This window comes from Carcharodon carcharias, chromosome 2 (genome assembly GCF_017639515.1).
Source record: "Carcharodon carcharias isolate sCarCar2 chromosome 2, sCarCar2.pri, whole genome shotgun sequence".
Taxonomy (NCBI): Eukaryota; Metazoa; Chordata; class Chondrichthyes; order Lamniformes; family Lamnidae; genus Carcharodon; species Carcharodon carcharias.
Window position 1 is genome coordinate 117555126 of NC_054468.1, and position 24074 is coordinate 117579199.

The 24074-nt window shown below is 40.7% G+C and overlaps 1 protein-coding gene across 1 annotated transcript in view; it reads left to right on the plus strand.

The window, feature by feature from the left end:
* The window catches only part of macrod2 (mono-ADP ribosylhydrolase 2), an 897762-nt gene that overhangs the window by 180270 nt on the left and 693418 nt on the right, over positions 1-24074 (plus strand). The window contains exon 5 of the mRNA XM_041212085.1: positions 14558-14587. Within this exon, the coding sequence (XP_041068019.1) occupies positions 14558-14587 (30 nt within the window). The remainder of the gene's footprint in view (positions 1-14557; positions 14588-24074) is intronic.

The window sequence follows — 24074 nt, forward strand, 5'->3', positions numbered from 1 at the left end:
CTAATGAAAGCACTAAACTAGCAAAGTGCTTCAAATTCAGTTGTGTTAAGAGTTCCTTTTTTTTTTAGACACTTTGGTTAGTCAGATATACTTGCTCTGCTCATGTGAGAAACATCACTTGAACAAGTGTGTGAGTCTTCATAAAGCTGGTGGTTCTTAAATGATGGAAGTTGACCCATGCAAGTTTGTACCTCCGATTGTCTCAAAATGCTTGAGGCAGCTAGGAATGCTGCATGTCTGTTTGGATTGCAGCTTTTGTTCTTCAGTAGTCACGATTGTACTTTCCTCCCTTGTGCCTTCAATTTTGCGTATGATCAGCATGACACTCAAATAATGGCGTAGCTTTAAAAAGTTTCTCAGCATTGTCAGGTCAAGCTGTGGTTGCCGTAGCTGCAGCTTAGATCCCTGGGTCAGAGGGCAAATGGATTAATGATGTCAGACACATCTTTGAACCTTTTCAACACCATTTTATTGTGCATCGAGCAGCTGAGCACATTAGTTGTGACAAAAGGTTTTTGATTGTTGCAAATAGGCAGATCTCTGGAGCCATTTTTTCCATTGGAGCCTTGCACTGTCATATTGGAATGCATAACAGCAAGGAAGGAAAGCAAGTGCGTTGACCGTCAGCCACACCTCGTTCAATTTGCTGTGGCAGAAGCAAATTTGTGGGCATGTGGGAAGACGACAAATCTTGTGCCAGCATATATCTCCTCCCTCATTTTTCTGATCATTTTAATTATTCTTCTGTTCCTTGGGCCACTGTATCCAAACATTGGTAAACGTTAGAGTGCAATGAGGTAAACCAATCTGTAAATCGGACAAGAACTATTCTTCATATTGCAAATATCCCCCCTCTCCCCACCCCTCCAAAAATCTTACAAAAATGGCATCTGGACAATTGTGCACGCAATTATACTTTCCTGGCACTTACACATTGCTATCAATGTTAAAAGTAATGCTAAATTACTTATCTAGCAAAATCTTTTGTGTTTGAAGCTAAGGTCATTTTACTTCATTATTTAACCTTTAGGTTTCTTACTCCAACTGTGTTTTTACTCAAAATAGGTGGGAAATAAATATTTAGAGGTATTCTGGACTTCTGAAGGATAAAGTGCAGTCTTGGTATGATCAGTTAGATAACTTTTATCTTTGTTATAACATTTTTGCATTCCGCAAGTTGCAGTTACCATGTTGTGCATGTACTTATTTCAGTTAACAATAGAATTTCCTGCCTCTTGGACTTAAAGATGAAGTCATTGCTATGATCTATGATGTTGCAGTGGCAGAAAGATACCTGATGGGATTTCCAAAATCCCAATATTGAATATATTCATTATACCTTTCCACTTATTTGGTCAAAGGGATTGTGGGAAGGAGGGATGAAGGCAAGATATAGGTGGCATAGTGGTAAGGCCACTGGGCTAGTAATCCAGAGGCCCAGGCTAGTGCTTGAGGGACATGGGTCCAAATCCCACCGCAGCTGGTGGAATTTAAATTCGGTTCAATTTTTTAAAAATCTGGAATTGATCTTAGTAATGGTAGTAATGAAACTGTCCATCTAATGTTCTGACATCCTTACCTCAGACCAGACCTAACCTGGCCTACATGTGACTCCAGACCTACAACAATGTGGTTGACTCTCAAGGGCAGTTAGGGATGGACAGCAAATGCTGGCCTTGCAATGCCCATATACCTTTCCACTTATTTGGTATGGTCAGCATTTGTTGCCCATCCCTCTTTGCCCTTGATCTGACTGGCTTGCAAGGACATTTCAGGGGGCAGTTTAGAGTCAACCATATTGCCCTGGCTCTGGAGTCACATGTCGGCCAGGCCAGGTAAGGATGGCAGATTTCCTACCCTAAAGGACATTAGTGAACGAGATGGGTTTTTACGATAATCGACAATGATTTCAAGGTTAACATTACCAAAACTAGCTTTTAATTCCAGATTTATTGATTGAATTTAAATTCCACCAGCTGCCATGGTTGGTTGGCAAGCAGCACTCTTTTCTCTTGTAGTATAAATTGTTGTGATCATTTGAAATTTGCTCTTCTTGCATTTGTCCTGATAAGTGCAAGATGAAAAGCTTTGCCAACATGTCTTTCTTTTCAAGAATATTCAAGTTCTGTATTACCAAGTGAAAGAAAATATCTTCCCAACAAATCAAGCATGTGACTGGTGAATTTTTGCTTTGTGCCTGCTGGCAACATCTTTTTTCAACCTTTTAAAATAAGTTGTATAATTTTTAAAAATTGGGGAAAAAACTTACAACTTTGCTTAAAAATTGTTAACATGTAACTAACATCCCAACATGTTAACTTTGGTCTAGCTCTTACCAGAATCTTGTGTGCTTCACTTTTAAGTTGAGCAAAGTTTCCTCATTTGTTTTCCTTACCTTGCATCCAGCAAATGTTCATTCGCTTTTTTTTTAATGCTTATATCAGACTCGAGTGTAACATGTCTCTGAAATAATGTACTATTCTCTGTTTACTGCACAAATAACTTTCATGAATATGAAGTTTTTAAAAAGAATAGTACTCTCCCTCCCACACGCAAGCACACGAGAATAAAATACTTTTAGTTTGCTTAGTTTATTTAAATTGTTTAGCAGCTCCACTGCTTCACAAACTGGCCACAGTAATGTCACTACAGCATAACAAAGATCACTGAGGTTTTAAAACATTCCCTGAATAATTCAATACTTGGTTGTTTTATGAAATATGCAGGAAAAGAATGTTTTTGGTTCTGTACAAAGCTCTGAGATAATCATATTTTCATGACTCTTGAGGTCCTTTTTTCTCCAATAAATCCCGAAGCCTGTGACCCTTTTCCAGTACTGAGTGGTCCAATTTCTTTCCACTCAAAAGCAGAAAGGAAGAAATGGTCATCCATTTCATATAAATGTATTTCATCGTCTCAATAAAATGTTCAACAGTATATACTAACTTGGATTTGTTTCTTTATCAATTTGTGGACAACAATCTGAAACATGTGTTACAAGATCGGGAGCGGATGGAAAAGTGGAGTGGAAATGAAAGATTGGTCATGAACTTATTGAATGGCCTAGCAGGTTTGAGGGGCCGAATGACCTATTGGTGCACCAAGCTTTCATGTTGTGTTTGTGATACAAAAGGATTAGGACTCTGTTTTAGATTTAAGTGCTTTGTACAGTCCTGCTCAGAACGCCATTAGTTGGCTCTGTAAGGAAAGTCTACGATTTAGTAATTCCTGCCTCAGATCTTTGGAGTAACTATCATTATACTCCAGATACTTGCGTAACTTGTTATTTGTCTTAAGGCATAATAAATAATTTGCTAGACTCTAGTTCACTAGTTCAGTGATACATTAAAAAGTCTAAACTGCTGTGCTGAAGTACCTAAATCATTTTTTTAAATTTTGCAATATAAAATGTGTGTAATTTGGAATTAAAATCTTTTTTAAATTAGACTTTTCTTGACTTCAAGATCTACAGACTGAAGAGCAGTTAACGTTCTCCCACCACCTCCTGCCCTAGTTTGCCTTGGCATTTTTCATTCCATCTTCTCAATTCAACAGCTTCCTGAGTATTTCCATACCCCTTGTGACCTGAAGTCCTCTCTTTCTCGTTTTCTGCCCAAACAGGAAAGATTGAATAGGCTGGGACTCCTTTTTCTCTGGAGAAGAGAAGGCTGAAGGGATGACCTGATAGAGGTCTTTAGGATTATGAAGGGGTTTGATAGGGTTGACGTAAAGAAGGTGTTTTTGCTTGAAGAGACCACCAAAACAAAAGGCCAGAAAGATAAGGCGAACGCTAATTACTCCAATTGGGAATTCAGAAGAAATTTCTTTACTTAGAAAGTGGTTAGAATGTGAAACTTGATGCCACAAAGAATAATTGAGACAAATGGTATAGATGCATTTAAGGGAAAGCTAGATAAACACATGAGGGAGAAAGAAATACAAGATTATGCTGAACGGATGAGATAAGGAGACTCGTGTGGGGCATAAACACTGGCATGTACCACTTGGGCTAAATGGCCTGATTCTATGCTATAAATATTTTGCAACAGAGCATAAGGATCTGAGGATTAAAAATTCTTCACACGTGGCTCAGTACAAAAGTGTAGTTACAAGCTCCTAACTCACTTCAGATGGGCAGGAATATGCATGTAGATCGGACACTCAACAGATTAAATTAATGAATGAAATGTGTTTATGGTTTCAGGTATAGTTATAAAATGCAGAGAGTTAGGATAAACTCAGAGTGCAAAGCAGCGATGATATGTAACAGCTCTTGTCAGCCCTTGTTGAAATAGTTAGGATAATTTCCTGGACAAAAACCAAGCCCTCATTGCCAGCATGGTGAATGCAAAAAGTCTAGTCTTCACATGCCCCTTAGGAAGAAAACGTTGCCTTGAGCCATATTCCTCTGATTAGGAGTTTCACATTCAATTACTAAGACACATGCTCATGGAGTTCTTTTGTCTGAAAAGCCTTCAGGATCCAACAAAACTAAAGAACAATAGAAAGACGTGGCCTTTTTTTAAAATCGATTTAATTCCTTTGACATACTTCATTTTAGGAGTTAAAATAGAAGAATTTTAATGATATTGCTAACTGAAAGTGCAATTGCTTAACCGTTAAATTTGCACAAGATTATGGAAAGTTCATTGACCGTCATTAGCATAAAAGTAAATATTTATTTGATTCCAATAATTTTTTATTTTATTTAAACTGGAAGCCATCTTGTTCCCTGCCTATTTTACTTGCTACTATTAACCATCTCTTCCCTAACCCTCACCTCTAACAAAAGTGTAAGAAGTCCATGGATTCCTTTAGAGAAAGGACTATCTGTTTAGCTGCTTTCGTTGCTTTTCCCAAGTTTCTTGCCCACTGAATCAAACTTTCCTCAGTCCCCCTGATAAAGACTACCTCCTTCCATTGCGGGCTGAGGCAGGCAATGTTACTATCAGTGCTGCAATCTTCTTTCATGGCCTCCAAGTTCAATGCTTTCTACATTGACTTACATCCTTCACCCTCAATTCACACAAAATTCCATGAGCCATATCTTTTTCAGCACCCACCTCCCCTGGCCCAACACTTTTACTCTCACTGCACTAGCGTCTGGTTCCTCAGTCCATCTTTTTGAAAGTTCTCATCGTTGTGTTTCAGTTTCTCCATGGCCTCGCCCCTTTCTACCTCGACAGTCAGCTCCACCAGTGCTAACCTTCTCTTTCCCCCTTATTTATTCTGTTCTCCCTCTTCATTCCTCCAACCAACTCTGCTCCTCTGATTATAATCTCTGTTGAATCGTGCCCTCCTTGCTTTGTCTCACCGTTAGGACCTGTGCCTTCAGTTACCTTGAATGGTCTTGAACACAGCTTAGTACCTGTTTGCTCCTTGCTTATCCTTGTAATTTGACACAAGCAAAATTATTGATACAAGATTTGACTTGCGTAACCAGTCTGGATATTTTTTTTTGTTGAGTCGTTGAATAGAGAGGAGCCAGTACTGAAATGCTGGTGATCAAATGCTGTTGTGAAGTTTTTTAAAAATGTTCTGTCGTTAATGATTGACTAAACTAAACAAGACATGGAAGCGATTGAAGCATCCAGCATGGATAAATAGAAGTGAAGGCTGATGACTTTCTGTAGCAGGGGAGTAAAACTGACCCTGGACTTCTAAACCCCCTCATTATCAACATAATCTTGGCAGAGGTCAAAACTCAGTGCGATTTGCTGTAGGCTAGTCAAATCAGGCAAGCTACCAAATTTTAAAGTGTTGGAACTCTAGTTTAGCTGCTTTTGTTTCTTTTGTGCGGATCCTCCTGTGATGTTGAATGGCATTCCCTAATGTTCCCATAGCTTAAAAAAAATATGAGGCAGCACGATAATTATGTCACGGGTTCACAATGTGGAAATTATTACTGACTTCGTAAGTGGAGAGGGGATGGAAAACTGAAGGTTAAATTTTTGCACTAAGGATCACAAAACCCCAACTACAAAGAGCTTTGTTTGACTCTCATTCTGATGAGTAAATGCCTGGCTTATCAATTATGAAAAGAAAATGAATTTCTAAGCTTACCAGATGTGTACAAGCAATTATGCAGACGCAGTTCTTCAGTCAATGCAAAATAAAATGAGTTAGCTGAGAGAATCCTTCACATGATTAGGGTAATTGTGTATTGCTGTGGTCATTACTGGATTGAAAGAGCACCCTTAATTGAGGAAAATTAAATGGCCCGACGTCATCCTTTAGGGACACCAATCATTTGATGCAAGTTTGCAGTTCAATCACAGAAGCTGAGGCTCATGCTGCAATGACCTGCATGGCCTAATAGCCAGTCAAGATGTGTCTGAGGATGGGAATTCTGCAGCGAGTAACTCACCTAACTCCCCAAAGCCTGTCCACCATCTACAAGGCACAAGTCAGGAATATGATGGAATACTCTTCGATTGCCTGAATTAGTGCAGCTCCAGTAAGCTCAACAGCATCCAGGACAAAGCAGCTTGCTTGATTGGCACCCCATCCACCACCTTAAACATTCACTTCCTCCACCACCGATGTGCAGTGGCAGCAGTGTGTGCCATCTACAAGATGCACTGCAGCAACTCACCAAGGCTCCTTCAACAGCACCTTCCAAACCCACGATCTCTGTCATCTAACAGGACAGGGGCAGCAGACGTATGGAAACACCACCACCTGCAAGTTCCTCTCCAAGTCACACATCATCCTGACTTAGAACTATATTGCCACCATTCCTTCACTGTCGCTGGGTCAAAATCCTGGAACTCCCTTCCTAACAGTACTGTGGGTGTACCCTACAACAGGTGGCTCCCAGCCGTTCAAGGCGGGTGGCTCACTATCGCCTTGTCAAGTGCACTTAGGGATTGGCAACAACTGCTGCCCTTACCAGTGATGCTGACGTCCTATGAAAGAATTTTTCAAAAACTACTCTCCCGGATAAAAAATGGACATGTAGGTGATGGCGTATGGTAACCAATGCTTGTGAAAATCGTGCCCGCAGAAGAGCTAGCACTTGCTGAGGAGGTGTAGAGAAATTTGGATTACAAAATAACCCTTAAAATGCCTGGACGAGGATCTACTTTACCACACAAATGTTAAAGCCGAGTTCTTGAGATTTGATCTTCGATTCTCTGTGGTAATCCTCGTTTAGCTGTGATTTAATACAGCTGTTTTATGTCCTTCACATGGGTGTAGTGTGCATACTTATAAGAAAAACCTGTTTGCTCAGTTAAATTAATTTCCCTTTTTTTAAGCTGCAAGCTGTAAAGATTGGACACACTTTTCAACCATTTTGCGTTGTCTTTTTTTTTTGAGTAGCTCTTTCTTAGAGCTGGCAAGGACTTGACAGGCTGAATTAAACTCTATAAATATTAGCAATGTGGGGATTTAACTAAGGGTGGGTATTTGTCTAGTTTTATTCCGGACAGCCTGATTTTTCAGCTGGTCTGTCCCCTGTTCAGTACCAGACACCTTTATGTCTGGTATTTTTATTTTGTAATAATTAATCCCACTGTTGCTAAAACAGCTGTGTGCTGGTGCAAAGCCTCACTGGATTACCTGCTGCTGCTATGTTAGTCTCTGTGTCAGAGCTTTTAGGGGTTCCATCCCTACTTACGTAATCTAGTACTGTACTCAAGTTATAAATCCCTCCATGGTGTCGACCCACCTGATCTCTATAACCTCCTCTTGTCCTTTAACCTCTTGTGCAATTTTTCCCTTATGGCATCCTTCATTTGAAAGCGTTTCACCATTGCAATGGATTGCAATTGCAATGCTCATTTTAAATTATATCAGGCTGGCCTTAATGTAATAATTTTTCATGGAGGTTGGCAGGGTGTCTGTTACTCTTGAGCTTAGTCAGTAAGATGTCAGGATAGGTGATCAAACACATGGTCAAAGAAACAGGGTTTTAAGCAGCATCTCAAAGGAGTAGAGAAAGAGAGGTCGAGGGGCAAAGTGAGTTGGCGTGGGGCAGCAGGGGATGGGGGTGGGGTAGTGGTTTGCAATTGCAGATTTTAGGGCCCAGGTAGCTGCAGGCTTGCTTAAATTTTATTTACCGTCATTAAACGAATTAATTTGATTAATGCGTGCAGCAGTGGATTTGGTGAACCAGTTTGATCCTAGAAATGTTAACACCCATAGAAGTCGTAGTTTCTAATGAGCTGCTTTCATTTCTTCATTTGCATTTCTTTTTTGCCTCTAATGTGTTCGCTTTCTGCTTCTTATTATTTACGTTTAGTAGACATTTTGTTGGCAGTTTTCATAATAGGCTCATTTTCCATGTAATTTAAAACTAACTGAGGAATGAAGAGTTGACATTTTAACCTTTACCTTTGAGTTAAATTCCATATTAGTTAGAACAGCAAAGAACTTAACTAGTGCCTTAAAGTAAATTGACAGCCTAATTTGTGTTTAACAGGTATTGGATACTGTATTCAACTCCATGTTCAGCATTTTTCTCTTCATCTCAAATCTTTTCTTTTTGGTTTCTTCCCCCCCCCACCTTCATTTTCTTCTGAAGGCACTGACTCTTGCTGAAGGACAGTTCCGTAGGCAATGGCAGCCCCTGCACGCATGGCTGTTTATCAGGTCAGCCTGGACAGCCAATCTCCTAAGTTTTAGGATCTCACTCACTGGATATATACCTGGAGTTGAAAGCAGGGAATATGGGTTTTCCTTTTGCTGGGGGAGATCCTGACGAGGAGATTCTGACTGGCTATGAGCAAACTAGATTTTTTCTCTCGCCTGGTGAGCCCGAAAGAAACAAAGGAAAAAGGAAAGGGTCATTAATTCCATAACCCTGAATATATCCCTGTCTTAAAATTAAAACCTAGCCATCTCAGCTTTAGAATTTTAACTGACCTCTAGCCTCTTCTGGGAAAAAGTGGGGCAAGAAGCCAGAAGAGGACAGAGGCATATGGGCTCACTGCACATTCTGCATTGAACTGATCTCACTCTGGCTGCTGGGGGGAGGGGGAAGACAACAGAAAGAGCCAGCCAATGTTACTTTGACGATTGTGAGCAAATGTGGAGTGTTACAGGGTATGATCTTACGGTTCACAAACCGGCTCCTGAGTTGGAATCTGTGGTTTCAAAGCTTGTGTGCGTTTTTTTTTTAAACAGACCCCAACTGGAAATGGAAACTAACCCTTGCAGTTTCGACGGAAACCAATACTGAAACAAAAACTTCCAGGCACACTGGGACTGGTTGAAACGATATAGAAGGGCAGAGAGCTATCCAAGCCCAGTTATTGTAGTTGATGAGTCCAGTTGTGCAGTACAGGCAAGCTGAAGAAGATAGAGGCTAGATCCAGAAGCTCAGAATAAGCAAAGCTACAATTGCTGCAGCTGTTTCTGTAACTTAAAGATAACATTGGTGGATCTACACAATCCACACAGTGGTGAGCAGTGTTCAGGAGTTTCTGCAGAGTTGCAGCATTTTTGTTGAAGATCATGCCCGTGGAAGCAGGTTGTGTGCTGCTGTTGGCTGGAGATCATGCTAGCTCCTAGCGGGAGAGGAGCATGAAATTCTTTGTGAGGAAGACAGAGTTTTAAAGGACCTTGTGACTGAGTTTGATGACTTATGTACTGTGTGAGCTGATGAGTCAATTCATAAGATCTGTCTTAGCTGTATCTGCCATTGAATGTGTAATTAGTGTTTGCTTTGTTTGACCCATGTATAATAAAGTTTCTTCTGTTTGAACTGTGGAATCTTGTGGCTTCTTTCTTTAATAAATAACTTGAATTTCAGTTTTCTTCTTGTTTGAGAAAAAGGTTACAAGCCTCTACCGAGATTGTAACACTCCACATTTATTCACAATCGTCAAAGTAACTTTGGCTGGCTCTTTCTGTTGTCTTCTCCCTCCCCCAAGAAGCCAGAGTGAGATCAGTTCAATGCAGAATGTGCAGTGAGCCCATATGCCTCTATCCTCTTCTGGCCTCTTGCCCCACTCTTTCCCAGAAACCTTTTGAGGCTAGAGGTCAGTTAAAATTCAAAAACTGAGACGGCTAGCCTTTATTTTTAAGACAGGGATAGATTCAGGGTTATGGAGCCAAGGTAGATGGAGTTGAGGTGCAGATTGGCTATGATCTAATTATGGCAGACCAGCTAGAGGGGCTGAATGGCCTTCTCCTGTTCTTATAATGGAAGAGATTGAACATAGGTTTGAAAAATTACATCTGAAAAATTGTTGCTATAGTTTTTTTTTCTTTCACGGGATGTGGGCATCGCTGGCAAAGTCAGCATTTGTTGCCCGTCCCTAATTGCCCCTTAAACTGAATGGCTTGCTCAGCCATTGCAGAGGGCAGTTAAGAGTCAACCACATTGCTGTGGATCTGAAATCACATGTAGGCCAGACCAGGTAAGGATGGCAGATTTCCTTCCCTAAAGGGCATTAGTGAACTAGAAAGGTGTTTAACTATAATCGATTGTAGACTCATGGTCACCATTACTGAGACTAGCTTTCCGTTCCAGATTTATTAATAGAATTTAAATTCCACCAACTGCCCTGGTGGGATTTGAACCCCTGTCTTCAGGCCATTAGCCTGGCTATCTGGATCAGTAACCCAGTGATATTACCACAACACCACCATTTCCCCCCACCCCTGCCTGTCTCTGAAAATTGTATTCAACATTGTAATTTGGAACTTGTGTGGATGAATTCAAACCATCCAATGGTGTGTTTGAGTTTTAAGATACTGCATCACCTTCCTCATCTGATTTCTTTTATTTAGGAGCTCGTGGTAGCCAATTTAGGTTTAGCCATATTCGGAAGGGGCTATGTAACCATTTACATGAAAAATGACGATGCAACATACATTAAATGTTTTGACATTGAAAATGAAAAAGTCTTGTGTCAGTCATGGTCCAAACAACATTAAGCATTTGACGGCATCAAGGGTTAGTTTATAAGTGTCTGATGTGTTTTTAAAAATGTATCATATCTAATTTTGGAAGATGGGTGCAGATTGATATTTAAGAACATAAGACCATAAGACATAGGAGCAGAAATTAGGCCATTCGGCCCATCGAGTCCACTCCGCCATTCAATCATGGCTGATAAGTTTCTTAACCCCATTTTTAATTTAATTTTAATTTAATTTATCGAAGCTGTAAGAAAGGAGCCCTGGTGGTGGATAAGGACAGTTTATTTGTCGTTATACCAAGATGTAGCAGTGAGCCTTCACGCAGTAATGGCTTTCAGTAGAATTAACTAAAATGGGACGCTTATTACAGTGATTCCTCACAATATTCCACTCCAACTTGTTTCTTGCTGATCTGAAGGCGATTTCTGTGTCTTTGCCTTAGACCTCTTGGCATACAGTTGTACAGGGAAATTTACTTTTTTACGAGTGGAAAATGTAGATCATACTCATATGTCACTTGGCAAGGTAAGTGTTCATTTTGAAAAAAGGAAAAGACAGCCATTGGAACACTTAGCAGAATTGGGGTACCCTTCAAACTTAAGCATCAGTTGCTGTTTTATCTATGTTTTAGGCACCACAATCTTGTGAATTGGCATGAGGTTTCATTGTTTCCCCACCCACAGCTACATATAAGTGTATTTTTTCTGAAGCTGATAAAACATTCAAAAAAACGATAAGACAACCAACCACTGTCATTCTGCTCATTGACAATGAAAGTGTGTAAACAGGAAGGGATATTTAATTTGAACTTGACACAGATGATAGTGTGTTATAACCTGTAATGGTATTTTTTTTCTCACGGAAGGAAGGTTCTGTTCCTATGCCTTGTGTGAAATTCCTGACTCTTTTGAATAATGAATGTTTTAAAAAATATATATTTCTTGTCAAGATTTTCCAAACTTTTTGTTTTAGAGAACAAAGGAGACAGATGTCATTTCCAAAACGCTGCTAGTGCTCATAAGTGGCACAATCGATTTGTGTCACTGTGGTTCATGTTGATGTCTTTTATGAATATAACCAAAGAAAGAAAGATTTCCTGAATGAACCCATGTTTTTAAGCCAGAACACATACGATACTGATGTTTTGCCAGAAGGAAATACACTTGCCCATTATAAAAGTAATCAATCTGTTGAAAGCAGAAAGACATTCCTATTATGTTAAACTATTTCAGTGTAATATAATATTTCAATGACATTTCCATTTCTGCCAGGAACTAAATTAAACAACAAATACACATGCTGCAGTGAAGACTAGAATGGAGCAGCAGTATTCCTACCCACTGCAAATTACAGAACTTTTTCTATTACTTAAGCACTTGTGGAAGCATTCAGCCTTAGTTTTGCCACCTCTGCCTTCAGAGCCTTTATCTGCCTAATCATTAAGAATTCAGGTAGCTCACCAAACGTGCAAATCATTATGAAGTCATCACAGTTGCCGAGGCAGCATTTTGGACAGGCTATTTTTTTGTTGTAACTTTGCAAAGGTCTCAGGTCTCTATCGTTTTCTGTCATTGCCACTCTCCACCTGTGGCTCTGAGGGTGCCTGCTTATCACCGTATTCCTTAATTCTCTCCATACCCAAAGAAAATCATTTGATCTCTGTCTTGAATTTATTCAATTGACTAAGCATCCACGGGGTAGATAATGCCAAGATTCACAACTCCCTAAATGAAGAATTTTCTCCTCATCTCAGCCCTTGTTCACCGACCATATTCTGAGACTGTGATTCTTAACCTTAGGTTCCCCAGTCAGGCGGAATTTTCCAATCCCACCAACAGTGGGAATCGTGGCAGGCAGGGGAACTTAATTTGGCATGGGGCCAAAAATCAGTTTTCCAATGTCGGGATGAACTGTGGGAATTTTATTTTCAAGAGTTTAAAGGTGGGTTAAAGGTGGATTGAGCTTCCCAACAAACAATGTCAGAAAGCCCTTTTCCGTGAATTAGCATCTCATGCACACTCATTTAAAAGGCCACCTTGACGGAATTAAGTTCTCCACCAGAGAGAAATTAAAATGTTCACTTTTACGGCTGTATGTAGGTGGTGCGCGCCTGGCGAGCTTCACTTCACTTCTTCCATGACTTTGAGGTCAGTAGATGCTGCCTTCGCCTTCCTGGGGACCACTCATATCAGGTACTAGCAGCAGAAACTGTGAAGACTGGTGGCGGCTAGGGTAGAAGGATGGAGCAGAGGCTGGACCTGGGAGACGGCCTAAGGGGGGGAAGGGAGGGAGGCTGTCCGGGTGCCCTTTAAATATGGCATCCAGACCTTTGAGCCCATGATCTAATGGAGGGGAGGGCGACTTCCTGCCTGCCTCCGCCTATCCCATGCCCACCACTGAATTTAGACTTCAGAGTGGTAGATTCTCCCCTTTGTCTACCCTGTCACACAGTCTCCAAACCTTTAGTTAAAACAACATCTCCATCCTTCTAAACTTCAGAGAAGATCAAACTCTCCTCATTGGACTTCCTTCTCATCCCTGAGATCCATCTACTGAACCTTTGATGCAAACCCTTCTAAGACAGGTATATCCTCTCTTGGACACGGAGTTGAAAACCATACATAACGCTGCACATTCAATAACAATAAAGCCCCCTATAATTTTTTTTGGCACTGTCAACGGTTGTGTCATTTCCCAATTGCTGTTGCTCAATGTTGGATTCTTGCCCATCAACACCCAGGAATGAAAAGGATGCTGGCACTCATCAGATTAAAGAAACATAACAGTGTAGGCGGCACATGAGCTATACACGTACTAGATTGAATACCCAATGCATAATATCACATTCTTTCAGGAGCATCGTGCAGTGCTTGAAATGATCAGTTTACTTTTCAGAAATGATGTGGAAGAAGTATAAGGAGAGAAAGTAAAACCTTGCAGTTGTTAGAATCTGAAATGAAAACTAGTGTTGCTGGTAAGCATAGTACCTGTACAGTTGCCTCTTCTCTCATCAGATGCTAACTGACTTGCTGTGCTTTCCTAGAAATTTCTCTGCCTGCGCAAAAGTTTTTGGGATATTGAAAGGAATTGACAGGGTAGATAGAAACCTTTTCCACTGGTGCGAGAAGCCTAGGACAAAGGGGCATCACCTCAAAGTCAGAGCCAGACCACTCTGAAGGGAAGTTAGGGAACATATGCAAAGGATGGTAAATGTGTGGAACCCTTCCCACACAAGAAGCAGATACCAGCTCAATTAATCGTTCTAAATCAGATTTTGAAGGACTTTTGTTAGCCCAAGGGTATGGAGCCAAAACAGGTGGATGGAGCTAAGACGCACCTCAGCCATGATCTTATTGAACAGCAGAACAGACTTGAAGAGCTGAATGGTCTCCTACATTTTCTATGTTTCTAAAACCAAGAATCGCTTTGCATTGTGTGTAATCTCCTGTGGTCTGTAAATCGTCAAATTGCCACGTCTTACTTTCACAGTGAGTGAAGTGTAAAAGCTTATTGATTTAGAATTTAAAGAAACTTGCTTGAAGTTGAGCGGTGTGTCAGTAAGCACAGCCACTGCTTGCAGAATGATAACATTGACCTGTAGTGACGTGTTAAGTTTTATTTCTCTCAATTGTTGGGTGAAGTTTAGGTCTTGGATATTGACTTTGCTTTTGTTCATCTCTTGCAGCAAACAAAAGTCTGCTCGGAGGAGGTGGAGGTAAGTTTATGTTAATTCTGCTCAGTCTTTATCATAGTATCTATAAATGCTATTTACCTATGCCTTTTTTGATCGTAACATGATAAATATTCCTCTGAATTTGCTTAGTTTTTAAACCACATTTTTCCCATTTAGAATATTATAAAATAATGTAATTGCCACACTTCTCCATTTTCAGGTCCTTCAAGCACAATAGGCAAGATTTATACTTTTAACCATCTCATTAATCCTCATAAGGTTAAACATGTCTGATTCTTTCACTGCCCCCTTACAATTGCATAGTGCTTTATCCTTAAATCAATTTTTGATTGCACATATTTGTGTTGATTATTTCAGTTGCTGAATTTTATGCCTTCAAGGTCTATTTACCTTCATATAATTTGATTTTTTCATTTATAGAATCATAAAATTCTGTTTAAAAAGTCATTTTGTATATTATATGTACATTTTTATTATTTTATCGGATGTGGGTGTCACTGGCTAGGCCAGCAATTGTTGCCCATCCCTAATTGCCCCTGAGAAGGCGGTGGTGAGCTGCCATCTTGATCCGCTGCAGCCCATGTGTTCAACTTTTCTGCAGCACTTTTTGATATAACTGAGTGGCTTGTTAGAACATTTTAAAGGGCAGGTAAGAGTCAACCACGTTGCTGTGTGTCTGGAGTTGCGCGTAGGTCAGGCAAGGTAAGGATGGCAGATTTCCATTCCTGAAGGACATTAGTGAACTGGATAGATTTTTACAATAATCAATTATAGTTTCATAGTCACCATTACTGAGATTAGCAAATTTATTAATTAAATTTCAGTTCCACCAGCTGCTATTGTGAGATTTGGATCCATGTCTCCGGGGCATTAACCTTGGCCTCTGGATGAGTAGTCCAATGACACTACCCACACACCATCATCTTTCCCTCAGAAAACTGGTGATCATTTTGTAATAGTATGCTAGCTGGTATGCCCATATCTGATCTATGGTATTCTAGGTAACTGTGTATGAGAAAGCAATTTAAAATAATATTTATGAAAAACTGGCATCATTATTCCGAGGTTGCGGAAAATGCAAACTTGGTAAAAATGAACTTGCAATGCATGGAAATGCATAAAATTCTTGGAGCAGGATAGATGTTGAAAGTTTGATTCCCTGGTGAGAGAACTACGTGGTCATAGTCTTAGTCTTAAATGGCCAAGCCCTTATCCTAAGATGAGGAAAAATTTCTTAGTTCAAAAGGTTGTCAGTCTTTGGAATTCTTACCCGAAAGAACTGTGGATGCTCAATTGTGGAGTATAGCTGAGACAGAGATCAATAGATTCTTGAACACAGGAGAATCAATGAATATGGGGATAGGGTGGGAAAGTGGAATTGTTACAGATGTTCAGCCATTCAGCCATGGTCTTTTTGAATGGTAGAGGAGGCTCAAGGGACCAAATGCCCTATTCCTGTTCCTGTCTCATACTTTTTATGTTCTCATAGAGTGTGCAGCACAGAATCAGCCTATGCAGCTCCATGCCAGTGATGGTAGTCCACGTGAGCCTCCTTTTGCTGTTCTTCAACTGAACCCATCAACATAACCTTCTATTCCATTCTCTCTCATTTGTTTATTTAACTTCCTCTTAAATGCATCTATGTTTGTTACCTCAACTAATCTCTGTGGTTGTGAGTCCCACATTCTAATCAGGTTCTTTACCCTCTATATGTATTGTCTGGAATATGTCCCAATGCGGGAATTGTTGTTGGCCAGAGGCTTTGGCTAACTAGATAGTCACAACTATCATGGTGACAGTTTCTCTTAAGTTGTATGTAGAGTTCGCCATACAGATTGCCTTAACAGCATGTGACATGATCTGTATATATAATTACAAAAAGGAAGTCTATAAGGTTGCTATGTTTTGAAACTACCTCTCTAATTTAGGCTAAAAAGGAGCAATGAAGGGAGTCATGTGACCTGTTCTGAATTCTGCTTGATAAAAAGCTTGGGTAGCTTGGTGTTCAAGATTAAAGGATTTTCTTACTGGGAAGAAGGTACATGATATTCACACATGCAAACAGTGACCAGAGCAGCTGTGCTAACAGTGCTCCCAGGGAGGTGTTAGGAATGTCAGGTTTTGTCAACTGTTATACTTTAAACTGTCTATTTAATTTTAAGATGGAATGGAGCTGAGGATCTAGATGATGGCTAATTAGAGTTTCTACCTGGATAGGATGCCCATGTGGTCCATGATGGCATGGAGATGGGCTTTGAGAGGGGAAGAGTCCATGGGAAGCCATTGTAGAATCAGGTTACAGGTTTTCTTAAAATATCACTGAACCTCACTGGCAGGGTCAGTTTGCAAGAATCTGAGAGAGAGAATGAGCAGAGAAAATAGAGGCAGATAGTCCTGCACCATAAGCAGAGAAAATGCTGGCCCTGTCGGCCACCACATGAAACGCAGGTGGGAGCTCATGCTCAGGTTGAAGAGTCTGAATTCATGAGGATTTAAGTGAGACTGGAAGACTTGCCTAGCTCTGACGAGAAGGAAGAACCTCCAATTTGTCCCTCATCATGAAAGTCGGTCCTGGGATTAGGAATTGCCTGCCTGGGAAAGAAAAATAAAAGAAGGAAGCCCATGGGGCTAAGAATCACTTGGACTGGTCCCTGGAGAATGAACATATGAACAGGAGAAGGCCATTCAGCCCATCAAGCCTGTTCTGCCATTCAGTAGGATCATGGCTGATTGAACACTTCAATGCCTTTTACCCTAATATCGCCACAACCCTTTTCATTATTGTTAATCAGAAATCTATCAATCTCTTTCTTAAACATACTCAATGATTGAGCTTTCCTCACCCTCTGGGGTAAAGAATTCCAACGATTCACAACCCTCTGAGTAAAGAAATTTCTCCTCATCTCGATCTTATTTTGGAATTGTGTCCCCTGGTTCTAGACTGCCCAACCAGGGGAAACACCTACATCAACCCTATCAATTCCTTTAAGTGTTTTGGTGGTTTCAGCGAGATCACCTCTCATTCTTCGAAACTCTAGAGAATACAGGCTCAGTTTCTCCAACCTCCCTTCATAAGACAGTCCCGCCAACTCTGGTGAACCTTTGTTGCACTTCCTGTATGGCAAAAATATCGTTTCTGAGGTAAGAGGGTCAAAACTGCACACAGTGCTCCAGGTGCGGTCTAACCAAGTTTCTATACAATTGAAGCAAGACTTCACTACTCCTGTACTCAAGTCCTCTTGCAATAAAGGCTAACATTCCATTAGCCTTCCTAATTGCCTGCTGCATCTGCATGTTAGCTTTCAGTGACTTATGGACAAGGACACCCAGATCCCTTTGTACATCTACACTTTCTAATCTCTTATCATCTAGGAAATACTCTACACATCTGTTTCTTCCACCAAAGTGGATAACCCCACATTTTTCCACATTATATTCCATCTGCCATGTTCTTGCCCACTCACCAAGTCTGTCCAAGTCCTCCTGTAGCTGCTTTCCATCTTCCTCACAACACACATTCCCACCTGGCTTTGTATCATCCACGAACTTGGAAATATTACATTTTGTCCCCACATCCAAATCATTGATATATATTGTGAACAGCTGGGACCCAAATACTGATCCTTGCAGTACCCCACAAGTCACAGTCTGCCAACACAAGAATGGTCTGTTTATTCCTACTTTCTGCTTTCTGCCTGTTAGCCAATCCTTAAGTATAACCGTGGAAGGGATTTTTTGGTCATTTTACATGTTGATGGGAAGGTTTCCTGTAGTTCAGAGTTTAAGTTTCCTATTGCAGTAGTGTTTAGAACATGCTGCTTTTAGTTTGTTTGTTACAGTAAAAGTCTGAAAACATAAAATCTTGTCATGTGATCTTTTCAGTCATTCACTAAAATTTCCTTTTTAAAAGTTAGCAGTCACTTCAAGGATCGTAACAAGGGTCAGTATTGCTGTGTTGTGACTTTTTCAGGTAAGATTGAATGTTGACTTATAGGTAAAGTGTCATGTGCATAGATCATTAAAGGTGGCAAGACAGATGAAGAGAGCAGTTAATAAAGTATATAGTATCCTGGGCTTTATTAATAGGGGCATAGAGTACAAGGGCAGGGAGATCATGCTGAATTTGTAAAAGACACTTGTTAGACCTCAGCTGGAATATTGTGTATAGTTCTGGGCACCACATTATAGGAACGATGTGAACACACTGGTGAGAGTGCAGAAGGGGTTTACAAAAATGGTTCTAGGGATGAGAAACTTCAGCTATGAGGATAGATTGGAGAGATTGGGACTGTTCTTCTTGGAGAGAAGAAGGCTGAGAGGAGATTTGAAAGGGATCTTCAAAATCTTGGGGGGGGGCCAGACAGAGTAAATAGGGAGAAGCTGTTCCCACTCGTAAAAGGATCAAGAATGAGAGGGCACAGATTTAAAGTGATTTGCAAAAGAAGCAAGTGTGTTGTGAGAAAAAACTTTCCCACACAACGAGTGGTTCGGGTCTGGAAAGCACTGCCTGGAAGCGTGGTGGAGGCAGGTTCAATTGAGGCATTCAAGAGGACATTAGATGATTATTTGAATAGAATCAATATGCAAGAGTACGGGGAAAAGGCAGGGCAATGGCATTAGGACATAATGCTCATTTGGAGAGCTGGTGCAGACGTGATGGGCCGAATGGCCTCCTTCTATGCTGTTAAGATTCTGTGATTCTGTGAAAACTGGCAACCTTGGGACCAAGCCCGCGCCAAATTTCAGAACTTGCCAGTTTTCGGAAAACAAATTGGAGCCCCTTATTTCGATAAATAGGGCACACATGAAGACCAAATGAAATGATCGCAAAGCACTTTGGTGACCAAGAGTCACTCTGACCACTTGGAGCATGGGAAGCGCCCGGAGCTGTGCTGATGTAGCAACTCCCTGAACTTTTCCGAGCTGGGTCGGGTGGGGTCACAGGTCCCTGAGCCACTCAAAATCTCAGGCACACAAAGCGCGCAACTGCTCGGCACGCCACCACGCCAATGCAGTAACTCCCCGAACATGCCAGGAAGTTTTTTCACTCATTTAAAATTCTTGTATGGCCCGCTTAAAAAAATTCCAGTATTTGGATACTGCCAGTTTTCGGATAGCCAGATTTGAGGTTCAGTGCCTGTATCTAGCTATCGTTTGATATGAATTAGGAAAGGATTGGAACTATATATTCGAGTCAACATTAATGTCTGATCTGCATTATTTCCCAAGAAAGCCCTGATATACAAAAAGCACCCATAGGTAAAAATTGTGAAACGCCATCCACAAAGGAGATGGGGTTGGCCAAATACACATAAGCACTGCCAAAAATCAAGATTTCCCACACAGACCCAAAAGGCAAGTTGATCTCCTATGCAAAACGTGAGAGATCTCTCTACATTGTAAAGTAGCACTGCCTGTACAGAAAACCCCTAGATCCCAGAACTGTCGAAGGGTCATGAGGACTCAAAACGTCAACTCTTTTCTTCTCCGCCGATGCTGCCAGACCTGCTGAGTTTTTCCAGGTAATTCTGTTTTTGTTTTGGATTTCCAGCATCCGCAGTTTTTTGTTTTTATCCCTCTCCACCCCTCCTCACTTCCATTCTCCCCAATTCCAGAACCTTAAAAACTGGGCAGATTTAGTTGTATAGTCTTTAAAATTCCTAAGCAAAGTGTTCAGAAGGGCTGTTTCCTGATTGTGATGAACCTTTTCTCATCCTGCAATGTCTGGCAGTTGGAATGATAGAACCAGTGAACCATTTAATTGGTGCCACCTCTTGTACTAAGAGTACAAAGTTGACTTCTCAATTTTTAGCCCCCAACAAAAGCGGGGCAGAGTTGAAACATGGGGCAGAATCTTCTGCCTGTCGGGCGGGCCGGTTGGGAGCAGGCACGGAGCCGATTGCCTAAAATGGCTGTATGCCCCCATTTTATGTGGGTGGGCCAATTAAAGTCTGCCCAGCGTGACACGCACCCAGAAGCGCTCAGTGCTACCTCTGCGGGCAGGGGGAGGAGGACGAAGAGTCGGGGCCTGCGCTCTTTCGCGCATGCCGCAAAAGAGCACAGCAATCTCCTTGAGGCATGGAGCTTCTTCATGGATAAAGTTCACTTTTAAAGTTTGTAAAAAAAGAAAGAAAAATGATTCAGACATGTCCCCTCATGTGACAATGTCACATGAGCTGGGACGTGTTTATGAAGCGTCAACATTTTTAAAATTCATTTAATAAAACCTTCATGAAACCTCGTCCCATTCATGGATGAGGTTTCATGCAAAACATGAAGACCGCTTGGGCTCTTCCCCTGCCTGCCAACCTTAAGGTTGGACGGGCAGCCCTGTCAATTTGGTTAATTAGTTTATCAATGGCTCTAGCAGTTTGACAGTTCAGTGAGCACGCAGCCAACTCAAATGAGTGCCCACTGAACAGAAGATTGGAATGACACGTGGGTGAGGTCGGGACGCATGCCTGATGTCACCACGCATCATTTTACGCGTCTGCGTGTGGGGCCTGCGCCTGCACGCCGACCAGAAGATTCTGCCCATGGTTTCGTGTGTTTAATGTGGGCAAATGCCTGATTGGATGGATATGATAGGAGTTTGTCAGCTGAATTTGGGTCACGGGGACCATTCTTTAGACATTGCTATGGAAGGCAATGGTGGAATTTTGATCACACTTGTGTTAGTAGTTTTGATTAGTTATTGCTTCAATGAACTAATTTGATCTATTTAATATAAGCAGCTTAACTAATGTAGTGGAAGTATTTCAGAGGTAATTTTTTTACAATTTACATTGTTTTTACAGCATTACCTGTTGAAGTATTACTGTAAATAGGATAGTTTAATTACTCATTCCTAGGTGTCTCCAGTGCATGGTTAGTCAATCATCCTTTATATGTAAAAGAGAAAACTGAAAGAAACAGACAATCTGACAAAAATTAATTGTGTTTCCTTAATGCAGGAAATTGCCAGTTGCCACATACATTTGCGTGTAATTGCTTCAGTTTAGTATTTTGGTAAATTACTCGATTATAGCTGAAGTCATTACACTAAATGAGGTGCAATCATTTCACATTATTGATCTCAAAATGATTTCAGCTTGCCGAATTTCTGTATGTCCTCCATTAAGTTTTAAATTAGAAAAAGGAATTGTAAAAAATGGATGGCAGAACCATGCTAACTAATATAATGCATAATTCAAGCATCCAGTGTTCATGCTCGTGATTCTGAACAACAGTGTTGAGAAAAAGTAGAATTATTGTGCACAGTACCATTTACACAGAGTGCTGTGATTGTCACACTAGTCGTTACCTTGCACCACCTCATGAGACCCTTGTAATTGAAAAGATGCAGAGAGATGGAAAGTGTACTGATATATGTGATGGAACTCGATGATCCACCTGCATTAACATTCTGCCCATCCTCCCCATCCCCAGCTTTTCAAACACTGACAGAAGTAATAACAATTGACTTTGGATTATACAGGCATCAAGTATCTAGACTTGTGTTTTAAATTAAATCTTAAAATATTCTGCAATGGATCTTTCTCTAGAAATGTGATTATCTGCTTATTTACAAGGAAAACAAAAAGAGTAAGGAAAGGTTCCTGTGTTGTATAATAAATGTGTGGCGTGTGTGCGTGCGTCACAGAAACTAAAAAACCTCCATATGCTGTTTGAAGGCAGATCTTGCCCATTGATAACAAGAGGAAGCTGCAAATCCTTGTTGTTCATGCGTTCTCGGTGCCATTGCTGTATTAGTTGAGGGTGAAACATGGACTTTACAAAAGGTGAGTTAAGTGGGTGGTGGAAACCAATATTGGACAGATCGATACATCAAAATCACACATCTGAACCATCGGATAGCATATTATAACAAGAGTTTCTCTACAATTCCAATGTAACCACCTCGGGTTAAGATACACCAATTGGGATTACTAGATAAATGCTAACAGCAAAAAAAAGCCTTGAGCAACGCTGACTTTTTCACTCACTGCGAAAATCCATCAAGAAAGTGCTTAAAATTGTGCCAGCTATTCGGAGAAACAGCAGCTAGTATTCATGCTGCTGCTATCAACTTACTGTCAAGATGGATGGAAATGTAGAGGACATATAGTATAAAGAATCAGCACCTCATCACTGAGCCAACAATAGAAGACCCTGGCTTCAACCTTCCTCGAAGACGGTGGACAGCGCTCAATCGAATCTGCACAGGACATGGACAATGTGGTCATTTGTCCCATAAGTGGAAGATAAGGGACAACCCAAAGTGCGATTGTGGCCAAGAGTCCTTGATCATGGAAAACATCACAATAACCTGCCCACTAAGAACTGTTGTGGGAGGCACCTCTTTTCTCCGCTTGGCATTCCAGGAGGCCATCAAATGAATAATCAAACTAGATATCCCATTATAAACTTTTCCCATCTTACAGAAGTGCCACTACCAACAAGTGAAACTCACACTCTCCGACGGATCAGAAAAGAAAACTTAAATGTCAAAGAGAACTGCCACAATACAATATGGAAATGAGACTCCAGAACTAATGATATAGAAGTGACAGGTATGATATTGTATTTGAAATTTTGCATTGCTTGTTTATTTTGCAATGTGTCCTGAGTGAATCTATTTATGTCTCACTCATGTCACATTCATCTCTGCCTGAGAGACAGCATAAAAACAAGCAGTGGAGAGAAGTGTTCATGTCAGAAGGAAATCCTGGGAGGACCATTCCAAATAAGGAAAGGTGTTTTGCATAAAAGGTGCTGCATTTACACATGCTACACAAACAGAAGCTCTAATTCCTGCCTCGGGAATATTTCTTGTGTTTTGGGTTATAATTTTCAGTATAAAAACCCATCCAGTAGCTGCTGCTTTTGATTTTTGTAGCACGATTTATTCAATGAAATCATAAAAATGACAAATAAAAGAATATTTAAAATCACACCCAGATGATTCCTATGCCCAAATGAGCTAGAGGCATGGACACCCGTGGAGCAGTGAATGCTGAAAGACAACATGTAACTAGCTATTAGAACTGGCTGGGCTCTTACTGTATGGTGCAAGTGTTGAATCCTCCTGTGACACGGACAACAAAACAATCAATCCTGGATCTTGGAAGACTTGGCTGTGCAAACGAGTCTAAAAATGGATTGTGGTAAACCCAAATACTTGGATGATTGCATTAGGAAGTAATTACATGGTTACAACTAAAACTATGAATAGTAATCTGCCATATTTGAACATGAATTGGGGAGTCTGTTTACTGCAAAACAATTTACAGTAATGTATTTTTGATGTTGCATATGTAGTTGTTTACAACCGAAATGTGCATTTTTTAACAGCGAGTGTGCTATATCACAATGTCTGCAAGAACTACAGTCAGTTGAGTATGTTTAATGGATATGAGCATACAAAAATTGACAAATAGCAAAAGACAGCTGGCCCATCAAGCCTGCTCCATGCTCATGATGGCTGGAGCATCATGAGTAGTAGCTCCCTACACTCCAGCCATGTAAT